Source organism: Cupressus sempervirens, chromosome 7 (genome assembly GCF_028749045.1).
Source record: "Cupressus sempervirens isolate cs-2001-9-10 chromosome 7, ASM2874904v1, whole genome shotgun sequence".
Classification (NCBI taxonomy): domain Eukaryota; kingdom Viridiplantae; phylum Streptophyta; class Pinopsida; order Cupressales; family Cupressaceae; genus Cupressus; species Cupressus sempervirens.
The window spans coordinates 49232439-49246359 of record NC_143124.1 but is presented as its reverse complement, the minus strand read 5'-3'; the positions used below and the strand labels follow the sequence as shown (position 1 = coordinate 49246359).

Genomic DNA, 13921 nt, shown 5'->3' with positions numbered 1-13921 from the left:
GTTACAGTTTCTCAATTATTTTGAGGACCTCATTAAGAACATGTTGCACTTAGCAATAACATTAATCTATCACCTCGTAACTTGAATAACTTTTTACACGTGTAACATTATGACGAGCGAGCTTAGTCACGTCATCTCTAGAATGTCTTCTACACGTCTTTAACTTCAGCTTCTCAGAATAACAACTCTGTTAATAAATATAACAAGTCTAACAAAACATGTTTTTGTAAACTCTATCTCTTAACAATTTTCACCAAAAGATGCATAACTTCATCTGGACTTAATATCTTATGTTCCCAAGGTTATTTGCATATACTAGACACTTAGTAGTGTCTCTCATTAACCTCTCTAGTGAAAATACTCAACAAACTCTCCATACCAACTCGATCTATACCGTTATTTTTCTGTCAGATACCACAGGAAACTGATATGTTGACATCAATGACAGACACAATCATGAATGTAACATATCATCATTACAATGCTCCCCCATAGAAATATCATCAACATTCATGCTTCCAACATATAGTCAGTCTGTAACCTTTCCTTCCAATAGTTTTTTTTATGTCTGTAGTTCGTTTACTAATAACTTAATGTCTTTAGCCGCTTATGCAGCTACAGTGCTCAGAAGTGTTGAGGACATCTGCAACTGTGATGCTGCATTTGCTGAGTTGTCTATGTTACTAGTCATTTATTTGCAAAGTATAATAGGGCATTGTATGACAGGTATTTTGAAGGCTTATTGTCAGCTCTTATAAGGCTCTTGCCAAGTATATCTACTGCATGTAGTCTTCATGTTAAAACGGCTATGGCAACTGGCAGATAAACTGTCCAATACATTGAATTTTTAATTTATTAATGTAATTTCTTTCAATAAATTTTTTTGGTACAAATCAAATGTAAGCTCTCAATTTTGAGACATCCACACAACAGCAATAAACAAACCTTCATGCCACACTTCTTCCATATAATTGATCAACAATTCTTTTCAATATGGTTATAGCTTTCCCCTCCTCACATTTGTTCATTGTAGCCATAAACCCCTTATGTATTTTAGCATCGCATAGTGATAGTTTAACACCACGGTCTTGGACATCACTCCTCTGCTTGGTGTTGTGGAGAACTGTAACCATCCATTTTCCTTCTTGTGGAAAATAATGCACATCAGTATTGAGATTTTCAAGTCCTTTCAGATAAGCAGCACAAGATGTTACAAGTAATGCACATATAGTGATTTCATTCGACAAGTTTCCCAATTCAAGCGATGCCCCAGTCCTTCCACGCTGAATCTCAGTCACTGCAGGTGCATCGATCAAGTCAGAAAACAGATTTACGTTCAATCTTGAGGCAGCTTGATCAATCAGCTTCCCTGTTAAAATGGTATACTCTGATGGCAGTCTCTGATACATTTAACAAATTACTGTAAAATGACTGAACATTACATAATTGAGAGAAATATTAGACAGGTAAACACAATAAATAATTATAATAAGCATAAAGAAGTGTTACAGGGAAAAAAAATTAGACTAAAATTTTTGTATTTGATTTTTGTTAAATTTAACAAATTCAAGTTGCACAATGAATGAGAAAAACGATATGCAGATTTTTTAAACCCTCAATATAATTTAAGTAATACCTTCAGTCCATTAATGCAATTCCATATGGCTGGATCCCCATTGTCCCCCTCTTGAATTAACAGACTTTTTAGTTCTTCCAGTACTTCAAGACCACCTATGTACGGCAGCTTATCACATTCACCAATCTCAATGCGTTCCAGGCAACGTAGACATTTAAGACTTGGCAAGGATTTCAACTGTTTACATCCCTTTGTGCATAACACTCGAAGCCCTGTTATAGAAGATAAACCTGAAATTGTTTCCAATTTGTGACATCCCCACACTAAAAGAGTGTTCAACCGCCTAAGCAGTTGTAAGTCCACTTCAATAAGATTTGACATGTGTGATAGTTCTAGTGATCGAAGCTGAGGGCAAATATCTCCACTTATAAACAATTTTGATAGATTTAAATTCCCCAAATACATGGTTTGAAGGCTATTCATGCAGCTCCTAGTAGAAGATTCACGGTGAGTTGAATCTCTAGCTCTACAATTTCTCAGGTCCAAATCACCACTTAAAGCAACCTTCCACATATTCAATCTTCTAAGTTTGTTGAGTTTTTTGACTGACTGTGAGAAGGATGCTGCTTCAGTGTTTGTATCCTCAAGGGATATAAATATAACTAATTCTTCCAAATGATTGAACGTTCCTATAAAATCTGGAAGATTATGTAATGAGGGACAGTGCCGAATCTGCAGCACTCTCAATTCGAAAGAAGCCTGGAATTCACAAAAAATCTCAAACAATATAATAAGCCTCACTAGTAAACAGTCTTCATGGAACTACTACTCTGAAAATATATGCTCTGCCATGAAGGTGCAAGGGCTTATACAGAAGACACATCGTGATCAATGCACATTGCATACCCAAACACTCCAGCAAACAGCCACTACATTAACCATAACACAACAGCTGTTTGCTTTGATGAGTAGTGAATGAAGACTTAACTTTCAGAAAACAAAAATGAAATACCTGAGCGTCTATCTGCAACTTTTGCTGAAGAGCACTCCATGATTCTAGACCCCAAATAGTTAAACATTGTAATTTTTGCAGAGGAATCCATGAAGGACTGCTTTTTAGCTTGCCACCTCTGTTATCGATTTCAAGCCACAGGAGTACAGTTGATGTCTCAACAGAGTCATCTAAATTACCTATGAAATAAGTGAGTTTGATGTTAAGGGACATGTCCTCAAACGAATGCAGACATCTGCCCTTTGTTTCTGCTAGGATCCTTTTGAATCCCTTTGCTTCCTGCAAATAAGGATCAACGTTAAATTTGTGCAGAAGAAGAACATTAAATAAATAATAATAATTAAAATGCTGTTTCAAAAGTGTTTCTGTTATTTCAAAGCTGTGAAGTAGAAGAACACCATAGATCTGAGATCCTCAGGTCGCCAGAGCCGACGAGGGTCCCAATCATCTGCCATTTGTCTTCCTAGATCTCGGAGGTGATCATGCATTCTAAACATATTTAGCTTGCCCACCACTTCAACTAGACACCTATCTTGCAGGGTTTGAATTGCTTGTTCTGCGCTCCAACGACACCCCTTCCATACTGATATAGCTACATTTTTTTTCTCGTTAATAAAGAAACAAGCAATATCCATAAAAATATGTTTCTCCTGACTTTCCAGACCATCAAAGCTGATTTTAAGCCTTTGCATTATATCTTTGGGCTGGATATTCCCAATTTTTTCCAATTCTAATTCCCAATAGTTCTCATTCCTACCACAAACATGGGCACCCAAAACTTTTAGTGAGAGGGGCAAACCTCCACAGAATTTGACGAAGCTTTCAACCAAATTACTATATCCTCTGGGCGTATGCTGTCCACGGAAAGCATGGCTGCAAAAGAGTGCTTTCGCATGATGCCTATCCATTCGCTTCATTTTATAATTGACGGTGATATTTGCACCCATTAACATACTTTGATCACGGGTTGTAATAATTACCAGGCTACCAGGACTCAGCAGAGCTTCAAATAACAGGGCATGTAACTGGTCCCAATGATCGATATCATCTATTACTATAAGAAAATCAAAACCCAAATATTTTGCCCTTCTCAGACGATACTCTAGCTGACCTATTCCTTCATGCACATTACTAAACTTCCGATCTTCATGGAAGAGATTTTTGAATAGCTGACTTTGTAAGAAGTGCAGTTCACCTTTGGCATATGATTCTCTCACATCAAAGAGAAAACAAGATGCATCGTAGGCTGAACGCTTCCTGTTAACCAGTTCTTTCGCCAAAGTGGTCTTCCCAGACCCACCGAGTCCATATATCCCTATTATCTTGACCTTGTCCTGCACTATCTCTGAGCAACATCTTTTGAAATCTTGGACGAGTTCATCAAGTCCAATCGGATATTCTGCAACATGTAAAAGTATCCTCTTTTCTAGTTCTTGCAGCACACGGGACACAATCTTTTCGCACAAATCACTGAAAGCCGAAAATAAGAATTTCTTCAGATATTCATTTCACTCAGTTAACCTCTTGAGAAATCAATAGGAAACCAAGAATTTCTTTAGAAAGCTATATATTCCCCTAAGCTAAGCTCAATGTCTTTACAACGAGTGGCTTAAAAAGGAAAAATAAAATACAGTTGAATGCACCACAAATTCTAAGGTTCATGAAAAATATAAACAGAATCATGCAACTAAAGGCATAAAATTAACACGGGATCATGATCATCGGAGTTATCCCACGCCCTAATTATACAGGTCTTTTGTATCTACAATCAATAACAGTTATGTCCTCTCTCTCATCTTTTCGTGCTTAAAGCTGTGAATCTTATACACCAGATAGAAATTTCAAAACCCTTCGACCCATAACAACAAACCCCGGACGATAAAAAAGGATAAGTTACAATTGACATCAAGATCCAAATTAAGCAAATCCTCTATTAGAAGTTTTTATAAAGAAATAACAGTAACCTTGCTGCAATCTATTAAAAACCAGGCCGAATCTGAAACCCTTGACAGAAAACGGTAAACCCGTAACGAGTAAAAAGATAAATTTCAATTGAAATAATTTGAAGATCCAACTCAAACAAATCCTAAATTAGAACCTTGTATGAAGAAATAACAATAAACTTACTCTCCATACTGGCTCTGTTCATAGCCAGATACATTTGAATCACATACGAGGGCATCTTTCCACCCTTTTAGCTTCTGATAGTTCCTGTCTTTACTTCCATGTTCAGCAAATGCGGCAGCATATGTTCCCTTCTCGTTGTCGATATGTCGTAGCTCCCATGGCTGAACATCATAGAACACAGGAATAAACAGAGATTCAGGACACTGCTGTAGCATAAGAGCGAGCTCGTCTAAACACCAGGAGGAGCTGGCATATCCTTTTGAAAAAATGGCTATTTGGACAACTGATGAGCATATGGCGTTGTGAATGGCAAAGGGAATAGAATCTCCTCCCTGTATCTCTTCACGGTCTAGAAATGCTCGACACCCCCTATCCTGAAGAAGTTTGTAAAGCTGTTTAGCAAGAGTATTTTTGACGTCAGGGCCTCGGTGGCTAATGAAGACATCATAAATTTTAGGGGACGCAGTCGATCTTTCATTTTGATATTTGTATTCTATAATCTCTTGGGGAGATGAAGAGGAGGAAGCCATGATTGTAAATCTCTGAAGCAGAGCGTGCTGTATTTGATGCAATGATACAATGCAAATTATTTGCTACCTAAGCTTTAGAGATGGGAAGAAGGAGGGCAGCGGCTGTCCGGCCCCTAATTTCGTTCTGGCTGGAAGCCCCATGCCATACATACCAACGCCCATGAGTCTGAACGATAGCATCTCCACTTGTCGAGTCATTTATCCGCCCTTTTTGTTTTCTGAGCCTCCCAAAGTCAAATCGAAGTTGATTACTTAATACTCTGCCAGAGAGGATTTGGCAGTTATCAGGTCCATACTAAAAATAAAAATAAAAATTAGTGTTACACTAAATTATTTTAGTGTTATCCGAATTATTAGTCCCTGCCTTGCAAGTAATGTTTTCGTAGTGGCACATCATTATTAATTTAGCTTGAGATAAGCTGTCTTTTCCAAAGGTTTGAAAAAGAAATATTTTTAGAGTTTATTTTAAAATTATATTCCTAATTTTCTATTGGTGGTGTGGGTTTTTCCAAGGGTAAATTTATATTTTAATTGTGAAAAAAAATGATGTCATATTAATCGTGACAATAGCTCACATATTAATTGTTACAGCGATCTTGTAGAAGGTATAGGTTTCAAAACAAACAAGTGGCAAGTCATTCTTTTGTCTACTTTGTGTAGAAGTCAAATCAAAGAGCGTTGTTAAGTTTCAAATACTTTTTAAAGGTATTTTTAATATCTCTTTTTTATGACATCCCTAGTAGATTTTGAATTTTTTTGATGAATAGTCCTTTTCAATTAATAAAATTTACTAAGATTACAATCCACTAAAAAGGGGCCGAGGGATACAGGATCACCCTGCGAAAGAGTTCAAACGGCCGAAGCTGGAATAAATAACATGGCCTCAGCCATAAACTATAAACTATTCATAAAAAAAAAAAACCACAACCTTAGGTTGCCAATGCAGTACCAGTAGAGGGAGGAGGATCATCTTTATCTGGAAATCTCCACGCATCAGTGAGATTGTGAGGTAGATTGGGAACAGTCCAGTCGTCAACAGCATCTGCAGGATCTGGGGTAGTCGCAGTCTCCACATCCTTCTTGTCTGGCCGTGGAGGAGAAATTGCCAAGGCCAGCCGAGGAAACTTGCCAGAGTGCGCCCGTCCAGGGGGAGGAGCCGAAGACCGGCCAGAAGCCCACCCAGGGGGGGGAGCCGGGGACCAGCCAGAACCACCACGCGGTGGGGAAGCGAAGCGACACCTCCAACCACCATGACCACCACCAGGAGAGCGGTGGCGAGGACCCTGGGAGCGCGGCGTATGTGAATGGCGGCCAAAGGACTGGCGTCGAGCGGCGACCGCCAAATGAGGAGGCATCGACCGAGGCATACGGAGGCACTCTGGCAATGGTGCAAGAAGCATTGCCCCAATGATTTAACAATTCCTGTAAGTGTGCAACCTCTAGGGCAACTTTATTAGCTTGCACCTGTATCTGCATAATGATATTGTTACAAATGCATGCCTTAGTGTACATAGCAATGTTAACATCCAAAAAGCTGTGAGTGAATAAAACTGCATTCCTATCTTTCCACAGAGAAAACAAAATTTCCATCCTGAAAGTATGCCAAATCTGGGAGAACTTCCGAGGAAATCTGGGGGAATCACCCAGTAGGATCATGTGCCATGAAAAAGGTTTGGGCCTAAAAGGTTTGAAAAAATCATGAATCCAATGCCAATAATTCTAAGCATGCTTGCAAAATCAAAAAATATGCAAAAAGGACTCAGGTTGGCCACAGAAGGGGCATCTGGGATTAGGAACCCCAATGTGCTTGAGCCGAGGTCCCATGGGAAGACCTTGGAAGGCAAGGCACCAAGCAAAGTGTGCAATCTTAGGTTCTATAATGGCACTCCAAATGGTGTCGAACCGTTTTCTCCATTGAGAAAGCGAAGAATGCAGATGCCACCATTGATTAAGCATGTCCACCATCAGAAGGTGGGGCGAAAGCCATCTGTATCCCATATTGGGCTTATAATTGGTAAATGGAGTGGCAGGAAACCACTTCCAATCATACCACCAAGGACGAACAGACTGAATCCCCACTTTATGAAGTAAGTGCACAAAGATGGACGGCAATAGAAGGTCATAAGTCTGGCGATCGGCACGAACAAGGCGGTATTGAACTTGCATATCCTCCCATGACCTAAAATTCATGGTGACTCTTGAAAAAATGTCCTTGGTAGTGTGAATGCCATGTTTAAAGAAACGCAGAGCATTGACACCTTGAGTCTTGGCAAGAGGAGTACCTTGGAAGGCAAACAGGGGAGACCACCAAATGTTCTGTTGATTTAAGGACAACCCATTGCGAAACTCATCACCAACCCAACGAAGCCAAGGTTTAACAGCTTCCCAAGCTTTCCAGATGCTCTTTATAACAAAAGAGCCCTGTATGACCACTGGTTCATGCATAGTGAGAAGGGTCTGAAAACCAATCCCCTTCCACGCCAGTCTGTTAGCAGGAAAGCCTGAAGAGATGCAATGCCTAACAAGAATTTTCCAGGCTTCATCTCCAGAAATAGCTTTGATAATCCATTTAGCACAGAGGGCAAGGCCCTGCTTCCGAGTGGAAAGCAGGCCGAGACCCCTAGATTCCCTTGGGAGACAACAAAAATCCCAAGCAACTCTGTGAAAACCATGATGGTCAGAACCAGAGGCCCAAAGAAAATCTCTGAGAAAATGTTCTAATTTGAGATAGGAAGCTTTGGAGGGAGCCCAACAAGAAGAATAATACACATGGGTGGCAGCCAAAATCTTAGAACAAATCTAGAATTTACCAGCAAGAGAAAGCGGCTTAGTGATCCAATAATCAAGCTTTTTCCTAATCTTTGTAAGCACAGCATTCCAAAGTTCCACAGGGGAAGCCTAGAAAGAAAAGGGAATGCCAAGAAAGCGGAAGATTTCTCCATGAGTAACCCATTTCCATTGGAATTGGAAATTCAATATTACTTATTAAATGTTTCAATACTGACATTTCGAATAAAATTTACCATCTAACTCTACATTCTATTTATATTTAAAATTGTCGGTATTAAAAAATCATTCTTATAAATTAGAAATATTAAATTGAAAAATATTATTTATAAAACAAATATATTTAGAAAGTTATATTAAATAAGAATGATTATTTAATATTTAACAACTACTATAAAAATTTAGATCAATTTTTTCATATGTTATATCAATTTTTTCATATGTTAACTTATTAATCATGATACAAATATCTAATGTCAAATAGGACATATCAAATATATATCATAGTCTTGGAATATTTTTAATTAAAAATTAACTGTTTATAATATATATCTATTTTCATTTTATTTTTATAAATATTGAAACTAATTAAAAAAATTAATATAATGATAGTTATTAATTTTGGATAGTTGTTATATTAGTGATATTTAAAAATTCAATTTATTTATTTTAAATTATTTAATACTTGCAATTTTTTTATATCTTTCCTCTTAAATATTTTTATTTTTATTTTGACCTAAACGTTCAATACCATCTTTCAGCAGCAACTGTTTATAGTTCTCAGTTTCCAGATTTTGAGGATACAATATTTGAATGCTTTCTGTTGTGTGAATGGTGTCTTAATTTTTTACTAACAATTTTATTACCTCTCCCATTAAAATTTTACATAAACAAAATAGAGTGCATTGCAAACTATGAATTTCATGTTAACAACCATTCCTATTTCCTCCTGGTTACCAACCTATGCTTAATTGTAAAGACAAATTATGATGGCAGGGACTCCAACTCCATTAGAGCTCTTGTTATTTTATAGCTTTTAGTAATTAAATTCAATTATTCAAATTTTAATATTAATATTGTATTTTATATAGTGAAAATTGTTCATTGAGTATTACATGTATCTTTATGTTTTGTTTTTATGATTGATTGTGTCTTACTGTTTTAAAGTATAAAAATCAATTATTTAACAAGTGTCACATAATGGCATGTAGTTACCATTATAATTTAGATATTGATTATAATATATATGCCAAATTACCTAATTCTCTATGGGATTTATTCCAAGCATGGTCAATCTTATACTTTAAGTCAATGTTCTCATGTCTTTGGAAGTGCATCCCTACATTTGTAGTATGGGCAATTTGGTGGGAAAGAAACAAGAGAATTTTAGACAGGCGTCATCTCCAATACCTCAATTTTTGGAAGGATTAGAGAGATCAATTGTTGAGCTTGTTAATGCTTCAGTAAGTAAATATAAGGGTAAACATGTTTTGTCTCCTTGGGATGTCTATGTTATTCAGTGGTGGAAGAATTTACTTTTTCCTCATCTTCCTACTCCATTATGTCCATCCAAGATTCCTCTTATCTGAGCACAATCCAAGTGGATTCCTTCAAGTGAGGGTTTTTTCAAACTCAATTTTGATGGGGCCTCTAGAGGAAATCTAGGCAACTTTGGCTATGGCATAGTCATTAGAGATTTTAAAGGTCATGTGATTGCAGAAAAGTCATCTTCTCTCACTCAATGTACTAATAACAAAGCTGAAGCCTTGACCTTGCTTTTTGGTTTGGAACTTGCAAAATCACTTTCTATATCTGAGTTACATGTTGAAGGGGATTCATCCATTTTTATTAGTGTGTGTATTAAACGACATGTATATAATTGGTCCATATAGTATATATTACATCAAGTATGATCTCTTCTTGGTTCAATCTCTGAAGGTTACATCGTGCATACTTCTAGAGAAGGAAATCTTTTAGCTGTGTCTGGCTAATTTGGGTACTGACAAGGTTTATATTGACTCTTTACTTTTCCTACTTAACCTCCTTGATCTCCCAACATCGTAAATATTATGACAAAGGATATGTTTAGAATAAGGTTGAGTCCTCCTCATATTTTATTTGATAGTAAATCATGACTTCTCTATGATTTCACATGTTTTTTCTTTTATGTATCTCACTTGTTCTTTTGGGATATTATATGTAGATCAAGGTCTTGGATTACACTTGCATCAAATGGCTGTCTATATCATGGTCTTAATTGAAGTTTCGGATGTAGATTAGTGATGGTAATCTCTGTGACAATTTTTGGTTGGGCTTTGGGTCTTGTCTTTGGCACCAATCAATGAATTGTATTCATATGAGTTTTGGGCTCTTTGTAACTACTATTTTCTTGATTTGGGAATCTCTAGGACAAGATTCATTAGCATTGATTGATACTCTCTCTTGATGCAGTATTTATTCTTCTGCATCCCTTTTTTGTATCAGAGAATGATCAAAGTTTTTCTTTTCTAGTTCTTTTCTCCCGGGGCTTTTTTGAACTAGTTATTATTTATATAAATATAATGTTTCGCCAATATATATATATATATATATATATATATATATATATATATATATATATATATTTAAAATAATTATTAAAACTTTGTATATTATATTATATTATTCAATATATTAAAATAGTAAAATATGTTAAATAGAATATGTTATTTTAGAAATAATTAAAATATATATTATGGAATATTAAGAACATGTTTTGTTAATTGTTAATGACTTAGTAAAATTTAATAAATGACATAATAGCCCTGGTTTTTAGTAATATTAGATATAGGTTAAAATCTAATGAGATATTGCAAGCACTTGTTTATAACTAGTGATTAGATTTTTCTATTTCAACCAATTATATGCAAATATTTTCCTTTTTAATTTTTAATTTTGATTTTTGTAATGGTAATATGTGAATTTTTTAATTTTTAAAATTCTTAAAATTATTTTACTTGAACTTGATTCGCTCATACATTACTGGTCTTATATAGGAGCGAAACTACTATCCAATATATTTTAGTTGTGATAAATAATTTAGTACTATCAAATATTTTAGTTGTGATATGTAATAACACTATTAGATATTTTAGTTGTGATGAATAACAACGTTGAGGGAAAATAATATTTTATTTAGTTTCTAAATATTTATTTTAGCATAATCATTAATTTCATCATATTAACTTTTCTATTACTTAAAATTTGAAACAAAGCTATTCATTAGCATATATAAAAAAATAAATGAAAATGTCAAAATATTTTCTTATTGGCTTAGAATATAGTTCAAATATTTTATTATTGTTTAGTGCACGAGCACCTAGAGTAAGGTCAAACCCTAAGTCTAATGTGTGGTTTGTATATGGTCTAACCAACCATTAGGATAATAAGGAGTAGTGATAAAGTCCTAAGGTGTGTGTAGGAGGTTAGAGTTGATAGGATTTGTTTTAAGAATCTAATTTGGTCAATTAATTCCTAATTAGAGGAAATTGCAAAAATTGCTTTAGGAGGCAAAATGAGGTGAAACTTCATAAAAAGGGGCAAAAAGGTGTGTAAATATGGCCCTTAGATGTTCTAAGGTCATTCTAGGAGGTTTTATAAGTTTCTTTTCAAGTTGGGAGTGTCTAAGAGCAAGATTGCAAAAGTTGTCAAAAAGTTGCATTGACAACTTCATAGGTAGTTTTTGCGAAACCAACAAGTTGGGCAATTATAGTTTGAACTATATGCTAGGATGAAGTAGGAATTATATTTAAGACTTTTCCAACTCAGGTCCAGTGGTTGGACAGTTGGGTGTATGGACAACACCAATAACATGACAGTTGTTGAGCATTTGAGCGTAGTTTTGGAGTTTTGGTTGGAATTTTGGATTGAATAGAAGACTATTTTTTATGAAGTGGGATCTTGTGTTCATGTCTTGAATGTATGTGCAATTTTTTTTGGTTTTAAATAGGCATTCAATAAGATTTAGAAAATTATTTGTTTTTGTTAATCTCGTTCTCCAGTTTTGTTTAACTAGTATGGAATGGGCTATAGCTTGAGTGTCCTTGGTTTAATCACTATAGCTCTTGGATGTAAGGAAACTTACAATAAAAAATATAATCGTTTCCACATAACCCATAATAGATCTAAAATAAACATGCAATTGAAATCCACATGCAAGAGAATAAACAACATACCCACAAAAATTGTGACACAAGATATACTCTAGGAAACCTTTATTGAGAGAAAAAAAACCAACCTCCAAAAGCATCCATCACCATGTATTATTCAACAAAAACATCATTGCAATACAACCATGGAAGCCTTCAATGTCATAGCCACAACCAAGCAATCCATGTGAACAAGCATGAAACCACACATCCCATGTCATGCTTCCAACATTCACAAAATTTTCCCTTGGCTAACCGATCAAGCCTTGTACCGCTCGACTTTTCTTCCTTTTTTGTCTTCTTATTCTCCTTGTCTCTACAACTACCCTTGTGGTTGCTTATATAGTAGAAAGTTCTACAAAACCACCAAGTGGTATTACATAAACCATGTGCTATCTAACTCATTTAACCCACATTTAATATTGGAATTTTAAATATTTTTTCCAATATTAAATAATTACATAAAATATTATCACAATGTTACAATACAACTCATCAAGTATATCCCATCCATGTTGCATGTCCATCTAGGTGAAATATTACATAATAAAATAAAACAACATAATATAACAATATTATGCAATGTGTGTAACACCCATTATCTCAACAATCTCCCACTTGTTGTATACATTGCATAGGGTCAATCTGTAGCCACATAAATGAAGAAGGGAACAATCCTTCCTAACACATCCACCATCATGGATCAAAGTAAACAAAGTGCTCCATCCTAGTACCCGCAGCAAAATCAAAGTATCTAGCATCTCAAACATGAATGATCTCACCTCCTATTATGCCACTGCTACTAGACATACATAGAAGTCATCCAAAGAGAAAGCCACCCAACCTGTCACATTAGAAGATCATAAAATCCTATACCAACTGAAATGCCAAGCACAAAAAATTTGATCCAAAGGTAATCACATGTATATATAGTCGTCAAAATATCCATAGCTGAAATAGCACCCATAACAAGTGTCAAACCCATCCAACTATCCATACCTCCAAAGGTATACCAAGTGAGTTTCACAACACTGACATATCCAATCTATAACTTGCAATCACAAGCCTCAAGAGAAATACCTACCACATATATACCAAGAAGCTCCCATAGAAAAATATAATGTCAAATCTATAACCAATCCACTCGCAACATCTCAAATAAGTGAATCCATGTAGTCTCAAGGACATTCACAATACAAACCAATAACCTACAAGAAAAACTCTCATAACAAATCTTCAACAGTCTCCCAAGCTCTCCACAACCAACATAGGAAAGAGATAAAGGAATAACCATGTCATCTCTCACATGACATACATGAGCACAAACTAGTGATCACAATCTCTAACCAATCTCAAATCCAATGTAAGCAAAACCGAACATTTAGGAAGATAACCAAGACCAAAGAGAAACCATGCAAATCATAACTTGTATCATGTCCTTCTACATGCACCTCTATATGTAAACTATGCAAGTATGATCTCCTTAATAAAACCCCAACCAAGAAGCCACAACAACACTTAAACCATAACATATAACTAATCATGGATGTAAGCCTTGAACAAGAAAATCAAACTCATAAACCATTCCTAATCCAAGGAATAACACTTCCTAATCCAAAGAATATGCCCAATATAAAACCATCTCCCAAACTCAAGCATCATAACAACATATGCAAATGGAAATAACCAATGCTAAACCATC

General features: G+C 35.6%; 1 protein-coding gene across 2 annotated transcripts; it reads right to left on the bottom strand.

The window, feature by feature from the left end:
* Nucleotides 1-823: 823 nt before the first annotated feature.
* LOC149545422 (disease resistance protein Roq1-like) lies at nucleotides 824-5429 on the bottom strand. 2 transcript variants are annotated; one of them, XM_089790644.1, is made up of 5 exons: nucleotides 4716-5429; nucleotides 2987-4058; nucleotides 2589-2867; nucleotides 1637-2335; nucleotides 824-1400 (listed from the first exon to the last, which is right to left on the bottom strand). In XM_089790644.1, the coding sequence occupies exons 1-5, from the start codon at nucleotides 5243-5245 to the stop codon at nucleotides 948-950; spliced, it is 3033 nt and encodes a 1010-aa protein (XP_089646770.1). In that variant the 5' UTR covers nucleotides 5246-5429; the 3' UTR covers nucleotides 824-947. The 2 variants fall into 2 exon arrangements, with proteins under 2 accessions (XP_089646770.1, XP_089646771.1); XM_089790645.1 differs by having other exon boundaries at nucleotides 824-1297; nucleotides 4716-5417.
* Nucleotides 5430-13921: the final 8492 nt, after the last annotated feature.